This window comes from Pygocentrus nattereri, chromosome 26 (assembly GCF_015220715.1).
Source record: "Pygocentrus nattereri isolate fPygNat1 chromosome 26, fPygNat1.pri, whole genome shotgun sequence".
Classification (NCBI taxonomy): domain Eukaryota; kingdom Metazoa; phylum Chordata; class Actinopteri; order Characiformes; family Serrasalmidae; genus Pygocentrus; species Pygocentrus nattereri.
The window spans coordinates 30,382,310-30,409,769 of record NC_051236.1 but is presented as its reverse complement, the minus strand read 5'-3'; the positions used below and the strand labels follow the sequence as shown (position 1 = coordinate 30,409,769).

At 38.5% G+C, this 27,460-nt stretch overlaps 1 protein-coding gene across 15 annotated transcripts in view; it reads left to right on the top strand.

Annotated features, from left to right (window-relative positions):
• ptprfa (protein tyrosine phosphatase receptor type Fa) overlaps positions 1 to 27,460 on the top strand; it is a 349,840-nt gene that overhangs the window by 196,824 nt on the left and 125,556 nt on the right. For 6 of the 15 annotated variants that reach the window (XM_037535008.1, XM_037535010.1, XM_037535009.1 and 3 more), the window contains exons 5-8: positions 2,939 to 3,127; positions 6,926 to 6,943; positions 12,647 to 12,757; positions 19,567 to 19,578. In XM_037535008.1, coding sequence (XP_037390905.1) covers positions 2,939 to 3,127; positions 6,926 to 6,943; positions 12,647 to 12,757; positions 19,567 to 19,578 — 330 coding nt within the window. The remainder of the gene's footprint in view (positions 1 to 2,938; positions 3,128 to 6,925; positions 6,944 to 12,646; positions 12,758 to 19,566; positions 19,579 to 27,460) is intronic. The other 9 variants (XM_037535019.1, XM_037535014.1, XM_037535021.1 and 6 more) reach the window with 3 other exon arrangements.

Below are 27,460 nucleotides of genomic sequence, written 5' to 3'. Positions count from 1 at the left end.
TCGATCACCTTTGGGCCCTAATTCTGTGATGCTGCTGTTTGACTGCTTTGTGGTCCCTTACACACTAACAGGAGCAGGTCAGAAACTGGCCAGTGAAGAAGAGCTAGAGGATGGCTAACACAAATTCTGCATCAACAGACAAAAGTGGAACTATAACAGAGCGGTTTCTAATGAAGTGGACTGTCATTGAAATCAGTGCTGGGTTGTAATGATCAGCATGCAATCTCAGTTACATAATCTGATAACAAAAACCACATACTTCTAATTCCAGATATTGAAAATATGCAAAATGAGATCTAAAAATATGCATCAATTAGTTTATTTTTAAGGATTATGCTGATTAGACAGCCACCATTGTTACATTTGACAGGGGTGAGACGAACGCGGAGGGACAGGCAAATCAGTTTTAATATCCGAAGGCAAAGAGAGTGGTCAAAAAACAGGCCAGGGTTGGTATCTGCAATCACAGCAAACACGAAGCACACGATATCTCAGGAATAGACAGAATGTGTAGTCTTCAAACAAGCTCCAAGACACGGAAAAGCCAAAAACTGCCACCAAAAGTACAAGAGGGTGAGACTAAAGACGAAGTCAGTAAAAACGAGAAAAGAAAGGTCATAACGTGCAATCACAGGAAATCTAGATAACCGCTCAGTATGTCCTCAGTAGAGAAACAGTACCTCACACCGACCCCGACTATAGCCCAGTCTTAAATACTGCCTAAGTAGGTCAACCTACACAGGTGCGTCTGTTCAATAATTAGGAGACTGTGAGCGCTGGTAGTGACGTGGGCGCTTGTCCCGAGTCATGTGATCTCCCAGTGCAGTCTGGGAGATGGAGTCCGCATCCGAGTCCGCCTGAGGTGTGACAACCATATCGTAGTTCTAGTTTTTACTTTGTAAGCCCATAATACCATTATGACTGACAACTGTAGTTACTGGGCATGTTGTCTCAGGAGAAAACACAGTGTAGCTTCTGATGGATTTAATGCATCTTCACATGTATCGAACTTCAACTCAACACAGGCCAGACCGAGCAGTCAACAGTCAACCAAACACAGAAACAGCTGTATGCACTATACAACTGAAAATCCTAAGAGATTTATAAACTAGAGAGCATCACATACTTAATGTCAGTCTTTTAAAAATGTTGCTGCGTGCACATTTGACAGTTAGGCGAAAAAGAGGTGTACACATGTCTGAGTTTTGGCTATGAGAAAGCACTCGAAACTAGTTCTAGTTGTAAAAAGTCATCAGACAGCCGCTGGTCACTTGGGAGCTTTATTACTTTTAACTTACGTTGATGACTTAAGTTAGATGAAGTAAGCAAACTAAATGAATGAAATAGTTTGGAGCTAACCAGGCAGGTACCTAACTGATTATGTCCTCCTGAAATGACTGTGTTGCATTTTGGGATGCAGTAAATCATAAAGATAGCTCTGAGCAGTGAATGGCATCACTGCATAGTTATGACCCTGATACACTTGTACCAGCACCACACATTAAAATAACTACCATTTCAGTGTCCCTGCTGTGCTGACAATGATTCACCATCCAAATAATCGCTGGACAATAGCAGTCCTGTTTTCAGAAATGGACCAGTTGTTGATGAATGCATTATAGATGTAGCTGTACAAACAGGTGGGCTACAATCTGTAATTGGACACATGTATAGTGAGCCTATAAGGTAAATGGCCAGTGATTGAAAGTACATGATACTAGTTTGTAATAAAGGATGTAAATGTGTGTGTGTGTGTGTGTGTGTGTGTGTGTGTGTGTGTGTGTGTGTGTGTGTGTGTGTGTGTGTGTGTGTGTGTTAAATCCCTCATGGTTTTCCCACCATAGACCATAGTAAATCATAAAGATAGCTCTGGCTGAATGGAATATTTGCCCAGACCAGTCCATCATCTGGATATCTTTGGTGTAATGAGGAAATTCATGTTGGTCCCGATACTGCATACTACTTATACATTTTGGGCACAGTCGGTATGGGAGTAGTCTGCATGAGGCCATTACGAACACAGCCTATGTAAAACCTGAGCGGTGAATGGCATCACCTGCATAGTTATGACCCTGATGTAGAATGCTTGTCTTTAATATTCAGATGGTTCTGCAGACTGTTAAGCTGAACGGAGTGTTAGAGCTGGGTTGGAACTAAAATCTGAATGCTGGCAACAGAGTTAAAACTTTGCAGGGTGTTAGATTTCTGGGATCAGATTTGGAGGTGGCTAGGTGATCCTGGCCTGGGACCTTTTTGAGCCTCTGTGCTGGAGCAGATGTTTATGAGAGAAAGCATGGTTCTCTCTCGCACTCTCAGTCTCTCATGTCCATGACCAGAAACACCCTGGGCGGATTAGGCATGCCTCAGCCTTGGCCATATTTACATTCCTGCAGGATTTCACACCCTTAACTCTACTCCGCCTCTCCTCATCACTCTCACGCCTCTCTGCTTCACTCTCACACCACACAGCCCAGACACACAGAGGCCCAGGCCCGGATCACCTTGTACAAATCCCAGATATGGAATACCTTGAGTTTATTCTGCTGTTTAGAAATTTGGAATCATTGTTCAAATGTTTGGAATCATTGTTTTAAAAAGAATAATAATAATAATAATTATTATTATTATTATTATTATTACTATTATATTTTGTTGCAGACAAAATATAATATGTAATCGGATGTGTGCTGACAGTGATTCACCATCCAAATAATCGCTGGACAATAGCAGTCCTGTTTTCAGAAATGGACCAGTTGTTGATGAATGCATTATAGATGTAGCTGTACAAACAGGTGGGCTACAATCTGTAATTGGACACATGTATAGTGAGCCTATAAGGTAAATGGCCAGTGATTGAAAGTACATGATACTAGTTTGTAATAAAGGATGTAAATGTGTGTGTGTGTGTGTGTGTGTGTGTGTGTGTGTGTTCTTGCAGAGGACCAGATCCCTCATGGTTTTCCCACCATAGACATGGGCCCCCAGCTGAAAGTAGTTGAGAGGACACGTACAGCCACCATGCTCTGTGCAGCCAGTGGAAATCCTGATCCAGAAATTTCCTGGTTTAAGGACTTCCTGCCCGTAGACATCAACGGCAGCAATGGCAGAATCAAGCAGCTTCGCTCAGGTGAGAGGAATCACCCTAATAACCCCATGCCACTGTAATTGAAATGCAGTTAATGTCAACACATGTTCAGTTTGTCAAATAGTATGTAATAAATCGTCTAGTGCTTGGTTTATTGATTTATCATTAGCATTCAGGATTCCAAAAGCCCTGTTTATTATTAGTATGAAGCTGTTTTTGAGCACCCATGGGTGGTGGTGGATACACATGGCCAAACATGTAGCCAGAAATACTGTGATCATCCAGACTAGTTGTGTTAGTTTAAAAGCACTGTTTGATGTGCTTATTTAGCTTGTTTGTCAGCTAAAAAATGTGGGCCTAGAAATGTAAGTGTTATGGAAAACTGACTAAAAAGATCAAGTAACCTAACCAAAAGAATCTAAGTAGAAACATCTGCCAACGAGAACTCTACAGAGCAAAGGGTCACAAAAGTCACAGAACTTAGCCACCTCCATGACTCTTACTGACCTGCTTACTTTACATGCTGATACTTATATTTAATAAGACAAGCATAGCAGGTTAACCCTTGGACGGCTACAGTTATCAAAAGTGTGTTTTTGATTTTGTATGAATTTATTTGAATGCAGAATGTAAAGTGAAACATTATTTTAATCCATTATGTAATTAAGTACTTATGTGATAATATGAAACAGTGGATCCAATTCATTGACATTAACCTGAGGCTTAAGGAATGTATAGCCAGACTGTACTGCATTAGGTCTGAAGTAGAACAAGGAAGAAAGTTTCAGCTCAGTGGCCTTGCAAATGCAGCAGTTGTTAATGACCCTGACCCTACAGCCTTGAACATGGGGCTAAGCATTAAAACGACTTAGCGACTTACTTTGACCAGCTTCATCAGCCTTTGTCACCAGAGAGATGTAGTGAAGCGAATCTGATGAACAAGTTCCTGTTTACTCTGTGTATTGCATGGCCACTGGACATTTATGTAATTTATTTATTTTGATAGAGTCCATTATTTGATCCCTAAATTAGAATTGCTCTCTAATTATAGGCCTGTGGTGAGAGGCTTTTTCTATCAAGAAATGCTAATCAGTTCTTTTTCCCTAACTCAACGGCCTTCTCCCCGCTCCCATAAAGAAAATAATAATAGAAATAATTCAGCATCCTTTGTATCTAATGGAGCTTCAACGTGGCTGGAACATGTCTCTGTCTAACAGTAATTACCAGACTAGTGGTTCCTCCCTAGCAGTCGATCAACAATCTGTTTACAATGCAGCACGCGTGATGAGCAAGCATAGAGAGAGAAAATAAGAGAGAGGAGGCAGCTTTTGCACCAGATGCTCTCGAGCTTGCGTTTCTCACACTGCTAATGTGCAGGAAAAAAAGAATGCAGAAGATATATGGATAGATAGATATATAGACAGAGTTATAGCAGCAACAACAGAACTGTACAAATATATATACAGTCAGATGCAAAGTTTGGGTGACCCTTTTCTAACTACATGTTTTTGCTGAATTTAACAAATTGGGGAAATATAAAGCATAAAATGTCGTCTGTGGAAAAGTTATGGCACATTTTATGTTTTATGTTTAAAATGCATTTAAAGTTAAAGTTATTTTGTATTATTACATGTAAAATTAAATAGATTTTTGCAAAAAATCACTGCAAAGAAAGTTTTAACTTATTTTCACATAGAAAATCAATAAATGTGTTTTTTGGCAGGGGTTGTTCAAACCTTTGCAATGGACTGTATATTAGAACTTATAAAATTTACTCAAAATGTACTACAGTCTGCTACACTGCAACTGAATATTTGCATACGAGCCAAATTGAAGTAGATTTTAACCCCTAAAGCTGGGATCCATACGAACACTTTCATAATAAAGTAACTTACATGTTAGTTTCATATTACTTACTGAGGAATTCATAGCTGAAGACTCGTAGCTGAATACATAGCCAGCAGTTTTAGGGATTAAAGGTCCAGTTGAACATTAGAGACATATGTGTATAATGTTCAACTGTATAATGTTCTATGCAGCAATATAAACCATTCCTCTGTTTAGCTGAAATGCTGCGCAAGTGAGTGACAGTCATTCCACACAATCTAATGGTCATGGATACCATTTAGAGAAAGCTTCAGGGTCTTACCTTGTATTTTAAAGGTTAAATGATAAACAGAGCTGTTATCCCAACTGGAAAAGGGAAGCCATGTTGGTGTTCCTCCTCCTCTGGCCATGGTGAAAATATAGTAAAGCTCTGCTATTTTTCACCATTGGCCGTATTCAACACTGTAGGCTCAACCGGAAGCCTCAGTGTGTCTTAAAGCCCTCGGCAAACTGCTGATGCCTTTAACTCTTAAGCCACACAGTTTCCGGCGGCTACCCCAGCGTCTCTGACCCCCTCCCTCACAATCTAAACTCCTGTTTTCACACCCCAAAGTGGTTGGATTATCATCCAGATCTCACACATCTGCATAATAACCAACACACTTTCCTAAATTATGAACAAACTATTAAGAAAGTTTTTAAAAAATGCACAAATAAATCAGGTGTTTAACACGTGGACGTACACTACAGGCAAAAATGTCAAAAAACATATAAAAGTTATTTCTAATCAGATACACTGGGTTCCTCCTTTCTGATACTTATGTAGACTTGATCAACTCAAGCAGGCATTGCATCGGGAGTCTATAAAGAAATAAAAACTGCTCGATATAAGGGACTCTTCTCAATAAAGAAGAAACCTTTCCTTTAAGAAAATGCTAGAGTACAGCACTGCAATGCAGCACAACAGAATAATCTGTAATAATCTGTAACAAGCCTTTTTGGGTAGTCTGGCTGCATATATTAAGAAGTAATTATATTAACATTGTATAAAATATTATGTTTAATTAACACTTAGTATTAAGATTAAACTGTATTTCTAGTTTTATTTAGATTATTATAAATATGCAATACCGTTTAGAAGTCACTTCATATTAATCACCTGTCATTGTAATAAAGGTTATTCAGTATTGATTCATGCAGTTCATAAAACTTGGCCATTCTTTTAAAAAATCAAGCACTCAGGGTATTGCTACTGTTATTAGTTCATTATCAAACATTATTGTTATGCTGGACAGCGTTGTTATGCTGGACAGTGATCCCAAATTTTTGAACAGTAGTGTATATTGAATATATTAAATAGTGTAAATGTTAAAAAAACGTAAAAAATGACTCGCTGCTTCGCCTGTAACGTAGCTCATGCGTGGTAGCGAACAGTGTAACAATTCAGCCGCTTGAACTGAACAGCCGATAAGGAAGGGTTTCTTTCTTTGTGTTGCGTCAGATTTGTGTGGTTTATGCGCTGCAGAGCTGTGGTAGGATTTAAAAGGCCACAGTTGAGCTGGGAGTGAGAATATGGTTCACACTAAAAATAACCAGAGATCAGCACTGAGTCACTTACTGAAGAAACAGCACACTAAGTGAGAAAACAGCATGTACAGCATACAATGTACAGTCTAGAATGCATACATACACCACCTATTCTATATGATCACAGGAGCTCATGTACAGCTTATAATAAAATCAACCTGTAAGACTTCCATCAAGACAGCCAATCAGATTCTACTGTTATTCCTTCAAGGACAAGACAGGAACAATGACAGACAAAAAGAAAAAACAAAAAAAAAATCTTTTCCTGCTCGTTTCTTTTTTTTTCTTTCTCTCTACTCTTCGTTTTTTCTTCTCTTAATCTCTCTCTCTCTCTCTCTCTCTCTCTCTCTCTCTCTGCCTTTCTCTCTTTCACCTCTGTACTAATGCTTCTCTTTAATCTTATTTGCATTCAAATTACCTCACCAGGTGGTACACCAATCAGAGGTAAGAATGCTGAAAACAGAAAGTGTCCAAATGCCTCATACCTCGACCTCCTTTCACCCAGATTTCTCCATCGTTCTTTGTCTCTCCGTTTGTCTTTCTTTATCGCTCTCCCTCTCTTTCGTCTTTCGTCTTCTCTGTGCATGAACCTTTGTTCATCTGCCTCATTTATCCACTTCAAAAGCACTTCTGTATATGCCAAATTTGAAGTTAAAGCAGATTTTAGAAAGACTTTAACATTAAAAACGTATCTAGGGTCGCAGTCAAAAGTTTGGATCCATCTTTTCATAGAAATCTTTTCTGAATCTTTTAGTTTTTGCACATTTTACAATAGTAGTTAAGACATCAACACTATGAAACAACACACATGGAATTATATACAGACCAAAAATATGTTATATAAATCAATATGGTCATATTTTAGATTCTTCAGTGTGATTCCCCTTTATGCATTTTTGTCATTCTTTTAAGCAGCTTCCTGAGAAGCCACCTGGGTTGCCTCTCCAACAGACAAACCAAACAAACCAATTACTTGCAGTTAGCTGCAGCACGTAAAACTGATGCCTGAATCAGCATTATACTGATGAAGATATTATGGCAATAGTAGATCGTTCAATTACATCACTGGAAAACACGTCCTCCGCGACGTTTTGACTGACTCTCTTTAAATACTCAAAATCATCCGTTTTATCCAGTTATGACATTATGAAATATCCGTCTGCACATTGCATACAATTACACATTTCCACCAGAGAGGTTCCCAAATCCCCATTATATATTTCAGCTTTAATTTAGTTTAAATAATTTACTATTCATTTATAAAATGCAACAACAACTTGATCTGTCATAGTTGTCTTAGAAAAAAAATGTCAAGCATTAAGCAAAAACCAGAGTATACAGTTAATCCTGTGGGTCTGAACTTTTGACTGGTGCTGCATCTGTTTATCGACCGATATAATTCTCCCCGGGAGTGGGAGGTTTGTGTCTCCCAGAATAAAGTGAGGCCTCTTGATTTCTGCTGGTTTAGGACCTGAACAGGTGTAGGTCCTTCATATAGGATTCTCTATAAGGTGATTCACAAGTTGAGAACTCTCAGGAGGTTTAAAATGAAGGTTTAACAAAAAATAAAAAATAAAAATAAGATCATTTGCACAACTTTCCTTTTACCCAGATTTATCTAGTTCATCAACCAAGACGTGTTTGGTGTCTGAAGTTTGTTTTGCACTGGCCTACAAGGCTAATGAAACTAAGATGTAACGAAACTTAAAACTCACTGATAGCATTACAGCAAATGCATATTTAAGTCATGACACTTTCCTCAAATTGAGTAAACCTAAACAGACTTGCTCTATGAAATGGACAAAAATACAGATAAAATTCAGGCTTCACATGATATAGATAACAGCATGTCTGTGTACATGGCCCTATGTCTGTATACAGTATATCACATAGCTATAAACGGCAGTAGTCTGAATTTGTCCGTAATTTGGTCTGGTTTTATGGAGAACAGTCTGAGGTAAAGGGAAAATTGTGTATGTTACATTTATTATCAGACTATTTTTTTATCATCAGCTTTGTTGAAACAGCTCTGGATCATGAAAATGCTTAATAGTTATGCTGATTCCTTTCTGCAGGGCCAATAGCAGAGCTGCTTGGTTTAAAGATCTCTAACCTTGAATAACAAACAACTGGATTGTCACAGCTCACATGACAACTAGTAGAGAGAAGACAGAGGGTAGGAGAAAGAGATAAAGAGACCGGAGTGAGACAGACAGAGAGGAGAGAGAGAAGAGAAAGGAGGTGAGAGAGAGAGAGAGTGAAAGAGGAGAGAGAGATGAGAGAAAGAGTGAAGAGAGAATAGAGAAGGGTAGGATAGAAAGAGGGAGAAGGGAGTGAGTGAGTCATAGAGGAGGAAGAGTGAGGAGAAAAAGCAGAGAGAGATTGGAGTGAGAAAGGAGAGAGAGGTGAGAAGATAAGGGTAGAGAAAGAAGAGAGAAGGGAGAAAGAGAAAGGAGAGAGAGTGAGGAGCAGGGAATGGAGAGGGAGGAGCAGAGAAAGCGAGGGACAGAGAGAGGGGGTGATGAGACAAAGAGAAGAGAATGAGCAGGGGAAAGAGAAAGAGGGAAGGAGAGAGGGGAAAGAGAGAAAAGGGAAATAGAGAGAAGATAGGACTGCCAGGGAAAAGGCAGAAATGCAGAAGCAATAATTTAGCTCTTCTGTCCTTGGAGAATTTGGCAGTGTGAGAGAGAGAGAGAGAGAGAGAGACGAGAGAGAGAGAGAGAGAGAGAGAGAGAGAGAGAGAGAGAGAGAGAGATGCAATACAGAAAGGAATTCAGAAAGCGGCAGTCACTTTCCTTGTCATTCTGGTAATGTGGAGTCGATGGGATGTGTGTGTACGGTGTGTTTAAATATGTATTTATATAGTCAGAGGTCTGTGTATTTGCGGGTGTTTGTTATATGGAGACAGTAAGCTATTGTTGATGCACTTTTTCTCCAAAATATCTCATATTCTCATAGTGTTTTGATTGCGTTTCAGTTTCTGATGCGCCACTCTAACCCACCTCATGCTGCATTTCAGGAGCACTTCTGAAATACAGCTCTAACTTTTTTTTATTTTTAAGCAGCGCTTCCATCAATCACAAACTGCATGGTGTATGTTGCAGTAAAACTCTCACAGTAATGCTACACTGAACCATACGAACAGTCGCAGGATTAACTGTCTGTCCAAACTAAAACATCCACACCGTTTTTGCCTCTTCATTTGTTTTGAGTGTTTTGTGCACTGTGAAATCTAAATGTCAAAGAAGAAAATTGCACTGCACTGGAAGCAGGTAGGTTATTGTGAAAGGGACTTGATTTATCCATGTTGCAGTAGTAAGTGCTGCCAGGTCAGAACAACATGTGGGGATGTGCAAAACTAAAGCAGTGCTGTGCTCTTTGCCAGCATGCAGAATTAATCTTAACCTATCTTATCTGCAGAATAAATAATAATAATAAAATAAAAAAAATAATAGTAATAATAATAAATAAAACACCATCTAGATTCAAACCAATAACTTCTAGGCTCAAGATATTTACCTATCAAGCACATTTACCTATCCATGCTCCGCCTACAAAAGCCCTACTCTAACTGGCTGGTTTTAATTAGGGATGTGCTGTAATTTCATTGACTGTGTATGTTAAATAATAATTCTGCAGCAAATTACGTTTATTTGCTGTACCTAAAACTCCCTCATTAATTATAGTCTAGTTTGAATCGACCTCAAAGTAATGTAATAACAATACCTGCTAGTAGCATCCAAAAAAAGACTGACCACTGATATGGAGTTCCACTTGGCGTTGTTACACGTTTAACACATTACTACTGCAATCTACAACATTTTTGGTGAAACTCTAATTAGAAGGAATGAAATATTTTGAACGCAAGGCAAGGCAGTGCGATTTCTGTCTTGTTGGGCAGCATTTGATAAGAAGTTAGTGTTTGTTTTGACCCATCTTATTTTAATCTCAGTGCCAATGTGGCCGTCCAGGATTAATGTTTCAATCTGGTGGAATGAAAATAGTTGATGCTGTCAAAAGTTGATGCGATATTGTTGCAGGGTCAACATCTTATATGTAGAACTATGCATGTTAAAAGTTAATGCTGAACAAACTTTATACATTTCATGGTGTTTTAACACTAGTTACAGCACTATGTTTAGCATGGCAACCATACAGCCAGTGAGAGGTACAGGGTAGGTCAAGTGTCTTACTGCTGTATATTATTTTAATTTACTATTGTACTGATTACTTATTGCTGAATATTATTTTAACGTTACTATGAAAAGCAAATGCCTTAACTTGCCACAGACATAAATAAGAAGTCTGAAGTAAGTTAGTGCGGCTAAGCTAACCTTCTCACTGTTACTGCGATAAGCAAACATGCTAAACACAGCATGATTAGTCTCATCACTACACAAGAGGGCTTGTTTTTGTGGGCAGAGCATGGCCAGAGTATTGGTTACTTCAGTTAGTGACCATTTACTGTAATAGTTTTATGCATGGTTATTTGAGTATGCTAATTCTGTTACAGACTCAGCCCTCTGCAGTCTCTTCAACCTATTCATTCTGAATCACTTCCCACCCTCGTCACATTAGCAACTCTCTAAGAAATTGTTTGGAGTGACAGAGTGACTGTTAAAAGCCATTAGAGGCAAGCGAAGTGCTTTTATTGATCAGTGTTATGTGCTTCACTTACAGCTATAGCTCTGGCTTTAAAGACGACAATGACTGATGACAATATCACTGCAGGATCTCCATCGCCTTTTCGTGTTTACTCTTCTTTTCGTTGGTCCCGGATCCTTGTCGATGGCTCTATAAATAGCTGAATGGCAGTAATATCTGCCCTTTTGAAAAGGCTTCAAGTGCTTTTGTCCTTGAGCCGAACAGCAGATCCAAACATTTCACTCAAAGCAATGAGACAATAACAAACACAGCAGCAACAGATGCTGGTAATTCTAACCTACTGGGTTTTTTTAGGATGTATGGATAGTATTTAAACTGATTATGTGGCTGAAAGTCATACCATATGCCTTTAGATGGTTTACTGTGAGGTATACCCAAGTAATTCTATGTGATTACTTTCACTTTATTAGTAAATAAGCTCTTGCTGTGCCATAACTGTATACTAAACATGAATTCTGACTGGCACAGTATGTAATACTCAAAAGTGACTAAGTTGACTATAATCCAAAAATCCGACATGCATATTTAAATGTGTACAGTAGATGAATGATACTCTGTTGTCTTTAATAGAGTCGCAAGGCCAGAGCAAAGGGCAATAATTTCCAGACTAAGCAGAACATCGCGACAAGTTCTATAACTTTTTCCATTGACTGCACCTCGGCAGACATCTCACTGTTGAATTTGTCTAGTTGTTGAACTGGGACAAGCCGAGTAATAATAAAAATAACCTCCTGCCTTTTTCCACCTTAAGTAAACTATCTACACGGCATCTCTGATAATCATCCACTTTTGCCAGCACTGCAGTCGCCATGCCAACGTTTGTATGGCTTCATGCCACCATGAAGAGGAGAGCTGACACTTATTAATGTCTTTCAGGTTTGCCTGACGTGCACTTTAAAATATGTTATCATTCTGCAAGTACTAAAAGCCTCTACTCCCCACTGGAAAGAATGAGTGCTGTTTCAGGATAGATTTTTTACAGAATGGAATCACGTAATTTTTTTCCCCTCCAATATCAGATCCATCATTTTCTACCAATATAGCCCAGTTCTAATAGTTAGATGCTACTAGTAATAGATACTGTAAGGGGATTGGTTCCATTTCTGTTGGTGAAGTGATATCTTTTCATTTGTTGGTACAAGCCACATCTGCCATAATATTGCACCATTAAGATGGGTATACATTATATAGTTTTAGTGTTAAACATGCAGTTGGGACACAGCGTATGGCTGCTTTGTTAAATAGATTAAGTTACCATTTCCAGTCTTGATGTTGAAGACAGGGTGTTGTCTTCTTAGTTTTTTTCTGAGTGCTTCTGTGCTGGATGGCTGAGGTTTTATATATATATATATATATATATATATATATATACACATGTGTGTGTGTGTGTGTGTGTGTGTGTGTGTGTGTGTGTGTGTGTGTGTGTGCGCGCATATGTGCGTGTGTCATTCTTCACCATAACCTGCTGTGTTGGATCTACAGGTGCATTACAGATAGAGAACAGCGAGGAGTCGGACCAGGGCAAGTATGAGTGTGTGGCGATGAACAGCGCAGGAACTCGCTACTCCGCCCCAGCCAACCTTTACGTCAGAGGTAAGAACAGGTCAAAGACTGAAATCTCTAAATTAACTTTAAATGAACTCCTAATAACTACCTCTGCTTCCAGCTTGAACAGGAACACTCAGGACCAGGATCACTCTCTCTTCTCTCTCTCTCTCTCTCTCTGTCTCTCTATGCAAAAATAAATAACTCTAAATATCTGTCACATCAATAGAAACATCCCTGACTCCTTCACTCTGTGCGGAGGCCGATTCTACTGTTGATGTCTAACATATATGTGTTTTCTTTTTCTTTGTTCTGTTTTCTTGGCCCACTGTTCTTACAAGTGTTCAAAGTCAACAACAGGAATTTTGATAAAAAATTATGCATTTATTTATTGTTCACACATTACACTTTTTTTAAACACTCTGTTATGCTGTGTAATGTGTATGTGATCCACATGGCAGTGTGGCTTCTCTTGCTATGTTGCTCCATTAAAGAAAAGCTTGTTGCACAGTTGGAACTTTGGATGTATGGACAGGAAAGGAAAGGAAACAAAAAGAAGAAGGGAGAATAGTTTAGTACTAATGTGTATTAGTAACGTAGTTACAGTGCATTACAGATGCATCAGTGGAAGTGTAATTACCAGTGAGAACACACCAGCATGAATGAGGTTTGCTAAAAGGAGGTAAAGAGCTTTTTTTATAATAGGTAGGAACAGGTGAGATAAGGATCATGCAGGTAGGGTGAGGGTCAATAATAGGGGAAGTAAGGGTCAGATATAGGTGTAATGAGGTTACAGGTGAGGTGAAGGACATTGACAGGTGTAGGTAAGTTTCAGGAGAAATAAGGATAAAGTTGAGGTGTGGTTCAGGAACGGGTGAAATAAAAGGTAGGGGTCAGTAACAGGTGAGATAAAGGCCTGGTACATGTGAGATAAGGGTCAGGTATGGGTGAAATGAGAGTACAGGTGAGGTGATGAACTGAGGGTACAGATACAGGTGAGGATTAGGTACAGGTGAATTCGTGGTTGTGTGTGTGTGTGTTTGTGTTTGTGTGAAGCAGCAGGCTCAGGCCTGCAGGCTGTGTGGAGACGGCTCTTGTCAGGCTGCTGGAGGATGAAGGTGAAGGTGGAAAATCCCCTGTGCACAGGAAGAGGTTTCAAAGGGAATTCTGCCTTCACCTTTTCTGTTTCAACTAGAGTTCACAGTACAGTTCTCAGAGGAAATGTGTGCACCACTACTGATCTCCTCTAACCCTATAAGGGAGAAGTTCCCTCTTTTATCAAGTGATTCTGAATTTCTCAAGGTGGTTGCACAATTGGATTGCTTAAAGATGAGCAAAGGAGTAGATGCCATTGGTAAAAATCTACACTGGACTCTTTTGCACATAATCTTCACTAGAGTAGAATGCGTTAGTACATAATCAGTGGCAAATGATTTACATTGGAGTTTGTCATTGGTACATAATCACTGGCACATAATATACATTGGAATGGATACGGATTTTGAACCATTTCTGTTGGCACATTCATATTGAAATCTTGACACAACATTAAAAAAAAGAAAAATGATCAAAGTGGAGATTCCAGGTTTTGTCCCAACGATGATAATCAACAGTGAAGTGAACAGCATTGGTAGATCATTTTTGGTACATAATGTACACTGAAATCAATGTCATCATTAGAAAATCTTTGGTACATAATCTACATAGATACATATGACATTAGTGCATCATTTTTGCTACATAATCTACACAAACAAAGGTACAATTGGTGTGTATTCTTTGTTACATAATATACACCATGGCGTACACACTAGTGCCTGTTACCTCTAGAGTTAAGTGGAGCTGTGGCTCATTTTTTTTGGCTTGAAGGAAAAATACAACTACAGGTTCCTCCACAACTTGAAAAATGGAGACAACCGCCACTAAATTTCCATATATGAATAGATGGATGTCAGTACTGTTTGTTTTCTGACCTTGGTGTGAATATGCCTGTCTGATGAAAGTGCAGATTAACGTGTGAGTTTGTGTCTGAATGTGTTTATTTTGTGCAGTGCTTGTTTTGACCGTGTGTGTTTGTTTATTTTGTATCATCATGTAGTGATTTATGCTTATTATGATTGCCTGTTTTTTGTGTGTCTTCTGGTGAAAAAGACAAATTCTCCTGGCCTCCACAACCTTTTTCTCCTGATAAGAGAGTCTGAGCAAGAAGCTCCAATAAAAGATGCAGAGAGAAGATCGTATCCACCCAATCCTCTCTGGAGTCCTTCGCCTTTGATCTTAACTCAGACCACACACACACTCGCAGACACACACCTTCAGATGTGCCAGCGGATGGAACACACACTCAGAACCTCGCCTTTTGATGAATGACATTTAATATATATTTATGAGTGTCTGTAATCAGGACCTACTTCCTTATTTGTGACCTCTGTGTGTGGGTGTGTTTGGGTGTGTGTGTTGGGGGGGGGCTAAGAGTGTGTGGTCTGAGAAAAAGACATTTATCTGATGCATGTGCCGGTAATTTTTTTTTCATCATTTATACTTACAAGGAGCATTAGCTGCGGTTCCTTGGACCAAAGGAACCTTTTTGTCTATAAGGAAAATTCTATGTCTAAGATGCTGTCCATTAGACATTTGAGGACATCTACTAACTTTTTAAATTGTTTTAATATAGATGAGCATGTTTTCTTTGTTGGCTTGTGACAGCATAACACAAACTAAGCAGATTTATTTAGAGTAAAACACAAGTAAACTATGTGTGTAAATATTTCAGAATGTTGGAACCTTGGAAAAAAGGCTTAGGACATTTACCTTCTTGCTGTTAGTTAGTTAAGTTACCAAAAACGGGGAAATTTCATTTAAACCATCCGTGAAGTGAAACACCACATTCACCCTAGCCCGGAGAAGTGGGCAGCCCTATCCACGGTGAATGGGGAGCAACTGGGGGTTAGGTGCCTTGCTCAAAGGCACTTCAGTCATGGACAGTCAGCCGAGGGGATCGAACTCTGACTTCTTCCCTCTTTTATATGTTCTCACATTGAAGAACCATGAGATGTCTGAAAGCTATGTTCCACCAGAGAGCATTCAAGAGCCTACACATTACATTTTGTTCTGATGTTTCATCTGTTTAGTGCAAAGAAGGAACATAGACTGGCTGTCTAAAGGCTACCACAGCCCATTTGAGAAAAGCCATGCGGCAGATAGAATCATAGCTGTACCACATACAAAGCATTGCTCATCAGCGTCAAGCTCAAGCTCATTTTGATTCCAGATTTCAGCGCTTTTTGGTATCAGACAACCAATGATGTTTTCAGACTTAAAGATACGAGGACTTAAAGGTATGAGGTGAAATTTTAGTTTAGTTACTAGGCTACTAATGTAAGCTTAGATCAAAACAGACGTTTAGCATTTGTCTTAAAAAATGTATATCTGTGGACATTGATATGGGTTAAACACTGGGCTGCCCACTTTTCACCTACTTACTTGTGGTCTGGGTGTAATATAGGCCAGTAATAGATGCTGTGTGTTACTTTTGTTTAGGTTGTTAACCTGACTTGTTAAAAGTGTTCTGTGCCTTAGAAATTCAAAAAACAAAGTCCATCCCTAGTATAAACCAACGTTGGTCCAAAAGAATTTCAATGTGTGTTTTTAGTCATTCGGAAAACTGTCAAATCCTAACTTAGGCAAAATGTACTCTTCATGTCAAGGAAGATACTTTAGTAAATATGAGTGTTTCAGCTCATTATACCTGGAGAATTATTAAATAACTAATAATCGTATGTTGATGAAACCGCTGCAGGATCTTTTTTCTAACACAATTCAGTTATAACAGTGAAAATCAAACAAAAAAACTCAATAGAAGGAATCCCAAACTTTTGACGGACAGGATGTTTATTTACTCATTGTACAGGAACATTATTTTCTTTGGGAAACTATCATTAGCCATGTATTTCTGCAGTGTTCTGAACTCATCTAACTTCCTCTCTCTACAGGTGTGTAACATTTAAACAATGTGTTTCTGACGCACACTCAACTCCGGGCTCATCGTAGTGTGTGGGCTGCTGTGTGTGTGTTTTGTGTGTGTGGAGGATGGGGAGGGGGGCATGCCACTCCTCTGCTGACGAGTGTTTCCTCTCTTTCTTTCTAGTCTCTAAGTGCAGCAGTTTTCGCTTTCTCATCTTTGTGTGTAGGTGTGTGTGTGTGTGTGTGTGTGTGTGTGTGTGTGTGTGTGTGTGTGTGTGTGTGTACACTGCTGCTTAAAAGTTTGGAATCACTGAACACTTTAGTTAACCACTTAAATGGCCTGTTCCCACAGGCAGGCCCAAAGTTTTATTGCACACTTCTATAACCTCAAAATAGCTCAGCCAGTTTGCATTAAAGTTCATGTAGTTGCTGAATAATATTATTAATACTAATTATATTAATAAATTAATAATAAGTATGGGATTTAAGGGGTTAAATGTTAGATAACCACATAAAATGATTCTCATGTGCTAGTACTGTGCTCATGTCCTGTACTGTCCTGTCCTGTCACAGGCTCCGTCATAGGAAGTTGCTATGGTAATGGTTATGAATACGCTGCTGGATGCCTGAAACATTATTTTGTTATAGTTTTGCGATGTTTACTTTTTTTAACCTATTTATTTATATGCAGGGAGCTGTTAGGTAAAATATTTCCCAGAAAACGTTCTTAGATTTACCACCATTTTCGCATTATTATCATCATTACATATAAAACTGGTCACTGGACCAGGTTCACTGGTCATTTTCTATTGAAATGGCTGTACAATATACACTATATTTCCAAAAGTATTCACTCATCCATCCAAATCTTTGAAATCAGGTGTTCCAATCACTTCTATGGCCACAGGTGTATCAAACCAATGTTATATTTCTGCTTCATTTCCCACCCTAAGATTTGATCACCACTATATGTATATCACCACTATGATGTTCATCTGGTTGTTAATATTTAAAACTACAATTATATTAACACAATTTTAGCACAACAAGTGGTTCCAAACTTTTGAACAGTGTGGCATTCTACTGTAATAGTGTAATTCTGCATCTGCAGGGTGTATTCGGGCATATACACACACTGTATATGGATTTTGTCATTACACAAATGCTTATCCTGGTACATAAATCACTGCAGTGTAATCACGAGCTCATTCTCATCCCCATGTGCCTTACCATGGTGAAACCCATGCGGCCACCATGACGATCCTACCTCCACAGCGCATATGTCATTGCTTATGCTGATAATGTGTGTTTGTGTTAGTTTCACTGTGGTCTGTGTGTGTTGATGTGCTTTTTTGTGTGTTTTTATGTGCTTTTCTGTGTGTGTGTGTGTGTGTGTGTGTGTGCATGAATGTGGATGAGTAAGATAAAGTGTAATCTCACGGCGTCTAGACAGACATTGTGGCCAGACAGGATTAGAAAACTGTCTACATAGCCTTACAGAGATACATTCACACTTACTATATTCAGATTAACACAGACTTGGGGTGCAATTAACCAGAATAAAGCGTATATGTGTAGCTAAGAAAGTTTAATTACCATTAAACCATGTTTTATTCAAACAGCACTTTTAGTGTTATTTGCCAAAACAATAACACCAATGTTGTTCTTTGAGTTTAGAAAAGAAAAAAAAAACATATTCAAAACTTATAATAAAAGGCAATGGGCATTTGCTGAATTATATCAATAAATGTTTGCTAACAGATTGAGAGATCAGCATATTCAGGGTCTATTGTAGATGCCCTATAGATGGTATAGATGTCTTTACCTAACGTTCAACTACATACCTATTAATCTAACAGAATTCTGTATCTGGCAATTTTCATAGTGAGAGGCATATTTATCATTTTAAACAAAACATTTGATCATAAAACCAGATTTCAGTTTGGCGATCTTCTTTTCTCTTGGCATCTTAATGTGATGCCCATTGTAAAAAGGATTTATAAACATGGATAGCGATTTGTTAGAAATCCAAAAATGTTATATTTTGTTTAAAAATATCTAATTTCTAGTTATAGTTTCTGAAGAATATTGCTGCAGAAAACTCCATGTTGCATAGAGAGCTTATATCCATCTGAATACAGTGTAATCAGAGAATGTCTTACCCAAGCTTTTACCCTACTTTACAAAACTGACACAACACAGTTAACAAGCATTTTAGCATATTTTCGCTTTCTCAAAGGTTTTCTAGTATCCATGGCGATAAGGCGTAGCCTCAGCGAACTCCGCCCACATAAAAACGCTGGTAACAAATTGCTTCAAATGGTTCTCACCAGAAAATTTGTTCCATCTCTCAAAGAAATAATGAGATTTACAGCTTAATTTATAGATTTATGCAAGTTTTATGCAAGTGATGTACGTGAGGTTTTACGTAGATGTTTACAGACAGAACGACACACCTGCCCATTGGCTTCTGTTATAAATGTGTTTTGAGACAACATTGAAGCGATTTGATATTTTCGTCCATTGTAATCAACCATACGCTACAGATTTGGTAGATTAAGTCATATTGAATTTTAGAAAATTTCATTTATTTAGGTCTTCCATGTGAATGTGTGTGTGTGTGGGGGGGGTCACCTGTGTATCCTTGTGTTCTTGTCGCTCGTCTCTTGTCTTTTGTACGGATAAGCGGAATATTTGCCTGTTTCACTCTCTCTGTTTCTCCTTGTCTTTCTCCTCCTGGCTCTTCTTTTGTTTTCTCTTCTCTCTCTCTCTCTCTCTCTCTCTCTTTCTATATCTATCTCTCTCTCTTTCTTTTTCCTCTTTATCTTTGTCTCCCTTCCTTCCATCTCCATCGCACCCTGCCATCCAAATATCACTCCACTCCCCACTCTCAGATCAGCGGGAAGGTGGGTTCTTTTCTTTTTTCTCTCTCTCTCTCTTCATGGAGGGCCTGAGGATCAGAGCCACAGCGTTTTTTGCCCCAGCTCCAGGCTTTCTGGGGCTTTTTTGCCCGACCTGAATTTACCCTCAAGTCTTCTTACTGCCCCTGTGTTGTGCTGCTTGCTTCCCTGTTCTCTCAGTTCCTGCAGAAGCTTTTGCATGCTGCACTTCGCTGCAGTTGTTTTTGTGCGGTCATGCTTTGTCTGCTTCCTCATTGCCGTGCCACCTTTTATGTGCTGAATGTATTGTCTACTTTGCATCTTCATTATTTTTCTGTTGAAGGCTTATCTTATTTATACATCTCTGCTGATGTGTTCTTCTGCGGCTTAGATTACAGTAGTGATCATTCTTTAACTTTTTATTGGTCCTCGACGAGAAATTAGTGTTAAAGTGTTACAGCAACATATCTATCCAAGCGCACAAAGTGGTGCAATGTGCAAATAAACAGGATATATACAATAATATAGAATACAGAGAAAATAGAGAAAGTGGCAAGCATACAACTATATTATATTGTACTGCTTTACAATGCACTCTGTGTGTCCAGTAGATTTAATTCATAAGAGCATAAAGTTTTAGCTCTTCTCTCAAGTGTCTGACCTAAGTGAGTAAATGTAAAATATTAGAGAACATAATAAACAGTGGTTAAACAGTTTGCCTTTGATAGTGATGACTTTAAAGTTGCAAGTCTCTCGGTTTGCCTTTAGCATGCTTCTATTATAGATGATCTTTCGAGAGTAGTCTTTAATTATCAGCAAGAAGGTTTTTTCCTATGAGTTATAGAGCTGTAAGCTGTTGGAAGTATTTATTTAACCCCGGAAAAGAAATTGTACCCCCTTTGTAGCCCCACCTAAAGCTCAGTTTACTTTCTACACCTTTAACAAAATGATTTTATACAATTAAAAAATAGTAATAGTGCTATATAAAACCGTTTTAAAAGGGCTTTTAAAATACATGTATGCAATAGAAACTATAGTAATTGGGGGATATAATTACCTACATCATAAAAATGAGGGCTATTAATAAAGTGAAAACGATTGAGCAGTCCTGATCAAATGACATGTTTTATTGAATTTCTAAGAGAAAGTAAGTTAACACAGCCTCTACAGAGAACACACATTTTAATGCACCATTGCTGTTTATTTGCTGAGTTTAATGCGGCAAATAAACTGAAATTGTGCATTAAAATGTGCGGAAGTATGTTCTCTGTAGAGGATGTGTTAACTTACTTTCTCTTCGAAAATCAATAAAACGTCATTTAATTTCACTTAAAGAAACTGAAAAAAGCAAGAGATTAGACTGTCTGTATATAGAACCTTGACAGCAAAACCTTTTTAATGTTTAAATGGTTCTGTGTGCAGTTAAATGCTTCTTCTCTATGATGGAGAAACTGATCTATATGGTTGTTCAAAGAACCTTTTAGAAAGAAATGTTGTTTCTAACACCAGAAAGGGTTCCACTATTGTTACAAGGCGTTTTTTGCTCATAGAACTCCTTTTGCTACAATAACCTTGTGGAAGCATAATTACATTGGCACACATGAAAAGATCCATTTTCTGAAATGTGAAAACCTTGTAAACATTCCGATAATTATTTAAGTTGTCATGGTTCTATATATTAGAATCACAAAGAACTCTGTGAATCTGCTACGTCATTGCAAAGATTTACTGCTCAAGGTCAAACTACAAATACTGGAATTCAGCTTTAGCTCAGCAACTATAAGCTGTTTGCAGATGAGTCCAAATTCCAGTGAGTGTATTTGCCTTCACTCCCCAGCTCAGAGCGTTTCAGGAGGGTTTGTGCTGTTATCCTGTGAGTAACAGGCAGAGAGCCTTTTTAGTTGGGGAGTATTTAAGCTGGTTAAAGCAGCTTTGATTGTTTATTTTGGAAGGAGACATTTCAGCTCTGGCTCCAGCTTCGCTATGGAGAACAATTCAGAGATGAGTGAGGAGTGGAAGGCTCACTCTCTCTGCATGTTTTACTTAAAGGAACGGTTTTTACACAACAAATTTACACAAGTCCTCTTACTGCAAAAGGCATTCAATCAGCCAAGACATGGACGGAAGTATGTGCCAAATTCTGACTTTGTGATGGCTGCTATTACTGCATTTATTCATGCAGTGTATTTTTTCCCATTTTTGTACATAGCAGTGTCAAAAACCACATAAGCAAGTCTGTTTGAGATTCCTCAGCATCTCGACATGGTTTGTAACAAGTGTGTGATGATTTAGGCATGCAGATTACACAGTGCTGGGGGTTTATAACCTTCCATGACTTGTTAGCTGAAATAGCCTTGTAGCTACACTCTAAAAACAAACTAACTTGCCTTGGGTCAGTTATTAACCAAACACATGCTTGGTTAAAGTGACCCAGCATTGGGTTATATGAGTAAATATATGGTTACTTGTTACAAACGCTGAGTTATTTTTAACAAATTCATTGGGTTACTGCCTGAGACTTTTCCCTTTCTAAAGCCAGCAAATTCCTGTTAGCCGCTGTCAGATGAAGACGCATATTTAATTGCATGTTTAACTGTAATTGAAAAATAATGGGTTTATTCGGAAGCCGATTCTGCCTATGTGCCTGCGTACAAGTTCCGTCTGAATACTGCTGTACTAAACATTATATTCCAAGTAGCAGTGGCACATCGCACCATTTGTTTGCACCCGTCCCACCGTGACGGTTTTTAGATGCTGTTTAGTTTCTATCCTTCGTTGTAGACCTAGTGGTTTATTCCAAGTCTTTTAAACACAGCTTTACATCTCGGTTCTCTTTTTCAGAAGCAGAGTGCTTGAATCAAGGCTTGTTTTTTTCCGCTACTTGTGGAACGGCTTTCCAATCAATGCTACTTTTAGAGAGAAAGCCAATCAGAGTTTCATTTGTATCGATCAGACGAGAGCCAGAATTGGATTGCTCGCATCACCCTGTACATTAATGGATAGTTTTGTTTATTTATTTATTCACCTATTTATTTGTCCGTCGGTCGCAGGAGCATGCTCTGTTAGTTGTGGCTTGGTGCTGCTCTGCTACCTGCTTGCACTGCTGCCTGACATGTTTCTGGAGGAATGTGTGTGAGTGTGTGCATGTGTTTGTTTTTGTACATTTTCCTATGCAGGAAAACCAGAGAATGACAGGGGCAGGCTAAGGAAGGCTGTACCTTCTCCGGACTAACAAAATAGTCAAATGTTTATGAATGCACAGTTAAACCACACACATGTTGACATCAGCAGATATTTAGATTTCATTGTTACTTCAAACTGGTATTTAATCATTTAATGAGCGGGTCGCTGGGCTGTCACTGTAATGCTAATCCAGATAGATGTAATGCCAATTTCTATGTATCAGCATGGACAGATATGTATATAAAAGATATCGGAACTTGGCATTAGCCAACAGTTCCCATGTCAGTGCATCCCTATAAATGGTAAGGTGCTTTTTTAAGTTTTGTTTTATTTTATTTTTATTTTTTTCACAAGAAGCTACATTTTTTACCTACATTTTGATTATTGAGGTTGATATTAAGAACAGGCTTAAACAATTTGTATTACATAGAAACGTATGTAGAAGATATATAATATTTACATGTAAGAAACCGAATATGTAATATAAACAGTTGTATTTAACTTTAAGTGGTAGTGCAACAGTTATTCATAGAAGGATGCAGTAGAGATTAAACAATACTAAAGGTAAGTTAAAGTACTATTACAACAACAAGAAGCTTAAAAGCTGTGAGCTACTGACTTTAAGTTGATTGTTGTTTATACTATGGATATGAACTTCACTCTAGTCAGGCCATATGGGCTCATTAGCTTTTGCCAATTTCATGTGGTACATATTAATAAGCCTAATACCTTGTATTGCTATTTGTTACGTTAGGCCGCCTTTTTTAATTCAATAAAGCTTTAAGCCTTGTTGAAATAAAACATTTTTGATAGTTTCATGGGTCGTTTATCAGTCAAAACATCCCTATTACCTATGGGACATATTATTATAATATATAGGTACTAATTACATGCTCACCTAAGGTACAAAAACAAATGTGAATGTATGTGCGTGTGTGTGCATGTGTTATCCTGTGTTCATGGACCACCTCTCCCTCCAGCTTCCTACATTAGAACCCTATTGCCCTTCTACCTCTTTCTCTTATTTCGATCTTTCTCTCTCAAATGCCCCCACCCCCCACCCCTCCCCTCAGGTGGCATGCCTGCTATACCAGTGTGTCTGTATTTTAACAGCTCGCTTCACACACAGTGTTAACTCTCCCAGAGCTCATGAAAAATGAGTTCAGTGACTAATGCTGGGTATGATCATTTCCTAACCGCCGCCGCTGCTGGGGCTCAAAAGCGGCCCACTCACACTCTTGACTCACTCCAACTGAATTGACCTCTCTGTGCTCTGCCCACAAAAGCATTCTTTCATGGTTACTATTTTGAGTTTTGACAAACTTCACAAAAGTCCCATTCATGCTAATGAGAAACTGTCATTAACCTGTTTACACAACTGCCATAACATAGAATTTGTGCTTGTTTTGGAGGAGGTCCTTCAGCAGATATTTTACTGAAAATGTGTATGATTTCCAAACAACTGGATTTGTAGGCAAGCAAACAAATCAACCATTGTAAAAGTGTTTTTATTATGTTTAAATCCTGGTTTCTTATTGTGACAGTTGTGCACGATTGATAGTAAGAGACCTGCAGTTGTGCTGTATGCATAGCCACCTTTGTGTAGAACTGTTTTCACAGCAAAGTGTGAATGATTTTCCCTTTTTAACCCTCATTGCTTGTTAGCAGCTGAACATAAAGTCACAACATTTCTCATACAGAGAGCCAACAGTGTTCTAGTTAATCTTATAACAGTGTTGCAGCGATAAAATATTTTATTTGATTATAATGATCAAAAACATCCAAGCTGGTTTCCTGCTAGGGAGTCTACAGAGAGAGATTCAGGAAGAGAGTTTTGCATGTAAGAGGTCACACTAGGATTAATCAGATGCATTTTTTGCATAGATGTCTTTGTTCAGTTGTCACGTTAAAGCACTCTGCTAACTAGGTTGGATACATCAACATCATGTTTTGGTTTTTTTTTTTTTTTGGAAAGTGACTATATCACAACGATACCTTTACATCCATACAAAATAAATGTAATTTGAAATAAATAATCAGCAGCTTATTTGCAACGTGGGAAGTTTGACTTGTGAGTTGCATGCCACAGTTTCTCGTTTGGTTGAATAAGATTTTTTGCCAGCATTCAGAGGTTCTGACCTCTCAACAGTACCTATGAAAGAAGGCATTTGTGACTAGAACATGGAGAGATTAGTTAAACTCAGCCATCATAGTGTTGACCATCCTCCATGTCCATGGTGTCCATAGGTAATATCGTCCTCTCTGTCTTCTAATAACTTGCGTGGACTAACAAGGTCTCTCCTACTCACCAGCTAGCACGCTGAGAATGTTCCTGCAGTGCTGTGCTGTTATGTCTCTAACACACTGACTCAGTAACTCCTGCTGTGTTTTACTATGACTCTGAGGGTCTGCCAGTCGCTGGCTTGAACACCCACAGCAAAACAAAGCAGCTTTGTCCAGATATGAGTCAAATTTCCTGTCTGATAGGTGAAATGATAGAACGTAAACAAAGACACAAAGAATAGCAGTCAAACGTTTGGACATGCATATTAATACAAATGTTGTTGTCTCTGGAATTTTGTACTTTATTTGAACTATTTATACTGTTGAAAAAAATCTAAACCCTCTTATATTTTAGATTCTTCAAAACACTTCACCTGTTGGGTGCAGCTTTACACACATTCATTTTCTCAAACGCTCCTCCAAGCATCACGAAACGACTTGTTTTTTATATGAATTCATACATAGGCATCAAGTTTAGTGTTTGTTTGTTTTAGAAACATATTTCAAGCATCTAAGCATACATCAGAATGTCTATAAACATATGAAAAACATACATTTAACTAGGTGGGTCCAAGCATGTAACTGCTACAGTATAGCACTTAAGCAGGCAAACCGCAACAGTGTAAACAAGCATGACTAATAAAAAAAAGGAGATTTTGTATTCGGAAGGGAACGAATGTGGTTATTTGGTTAGGAAACAGACAGGACACCACACAGTCTCCTGCTGTGGCTCAGACGTCCTGACAGAGTGATATTTAACAGGCCAATTTTCACTTTCTGAATGCAAATGGGGTTTTTGTATTGTGCATGGCCAGGTGCATTAGATAAGGTGCCGCAGCGTCTCGGGCCACTGTGCTATCTAATGGTTCCCTCAGGGACAGAAAGGCACTTCCATTGCCTCATATCCAGAGTGGCATTCAAGTCACATAAACATGGAAAATTCATAATCGCCTCAGTGCCCGATCTGTCTAAAACCTAGCCTGGTCCATTCGCTATCAGTATTGCTTGTAGCTGGTTCAGGCCCTTGCACAAAGCTGTAGCTCACATATATACATTTCCCCTTCAGGTTAAGTCAAAAGTTTGGGCACACCCGACCATGTATGCTCTTTTTTTTTCTAGGATCGTAAATGCATTGTGATTTAAAGCCTCATATTAATGTGCTTGGCAGTAGTTTCTGAAATGAACGTTGAGGAATTATGCACAAGTCAGAAACCATCCTTTCAAGTACTTCATTTCGAATCATTTTTCAGCATCAGAAAAAATATATAATCACTGTTCAAATAATAAAAAATAAAGTCCTGTAACTTGGTAACTTTACAGGAGGTGGCAAAAATGTTCTTTGCTTTTAATGCAAGTTAATGTATAGAAACTTTATTCTCTGTGCTTATGGGGCATGTTTTTTGGTTAATTATCATGAAAGTGTGTCCGCCCTTTGCTCGTATTACAGCCTCTATTGTTTTTGGACTTTCTTTCAGTTTTTTCCAACCCTCTAAAATTTAGTCTTAGACGTTGGTTGCATTTTCTGCTTCTCGTGATGCAAGTAATCCTACCTTCAATAATACTGAGGTCTGAGCTCTGTGCTGGACACTCCATTGTTCTTGAAAGCTCCACATGCTGTCAGACCCTAGGGTTGGGTTGTCGTCTCACAGTCGTAGGTCACCTGTGGATTTTTTCAGACCTGAATCGAGAATGGAGCTTGATTATCTCCTGTTGTTGAAGATGTAAGGTTTAAGTACAGGTACATTCATGTTTTTTTCTTTGTTTTCCTTTGCCTACCACTTTCTTTATGCAAGTGTGTTGTCATAACGAACCTCCTCAGAAATAAGTAATGAAAAATGAAACAAAAACTTGGGCATTTTGACTGAAAATTAAATAATGGGTGGTCCTGCATTTTTGTGCAATACAGTAAATAGCAGCATTGATGCCTATGTATGAATTTCGTTCCAAAGCAAATATTTCAGTTATTACAAAACACTTTGTTATTCAGTGTGGTGTATTTCCTCGAACCTGTTGGAGAAGCATCACAGGTGGCTCCTCACGAAGTTGCTTGAGAGTGTGTAAAGCTACATTAAGGCAAAGGACGGCTACTGTAAGCAGTCTAAAATAGAAGATAGTTTGAAGTCTTTAGCATAGGCTATGGTCACTGCATCCATATGTATTATTTCACAATAGTAAAAAGAAAAGTGTTTACGTGTTTCACTTTTACTGTAAGTCATGAAAGTCGTGTAAGTCATGACTTTTACATAGTTTGGTAGTGTTTTTTTTTTCTTAACTGTCTCAGACAACACATCTGTCAGACCTTCCATTTTAAACTCTGTATTAGCATCAGTGCGAGGTTGATAAGTGTGGAAGTACATGCACAGCTGCAATAAAACACGTTATTCGTTTATCTCTTACTAGATGCTATGAAACAGCCACGATTAGAAATCACATGGAGAAGTGT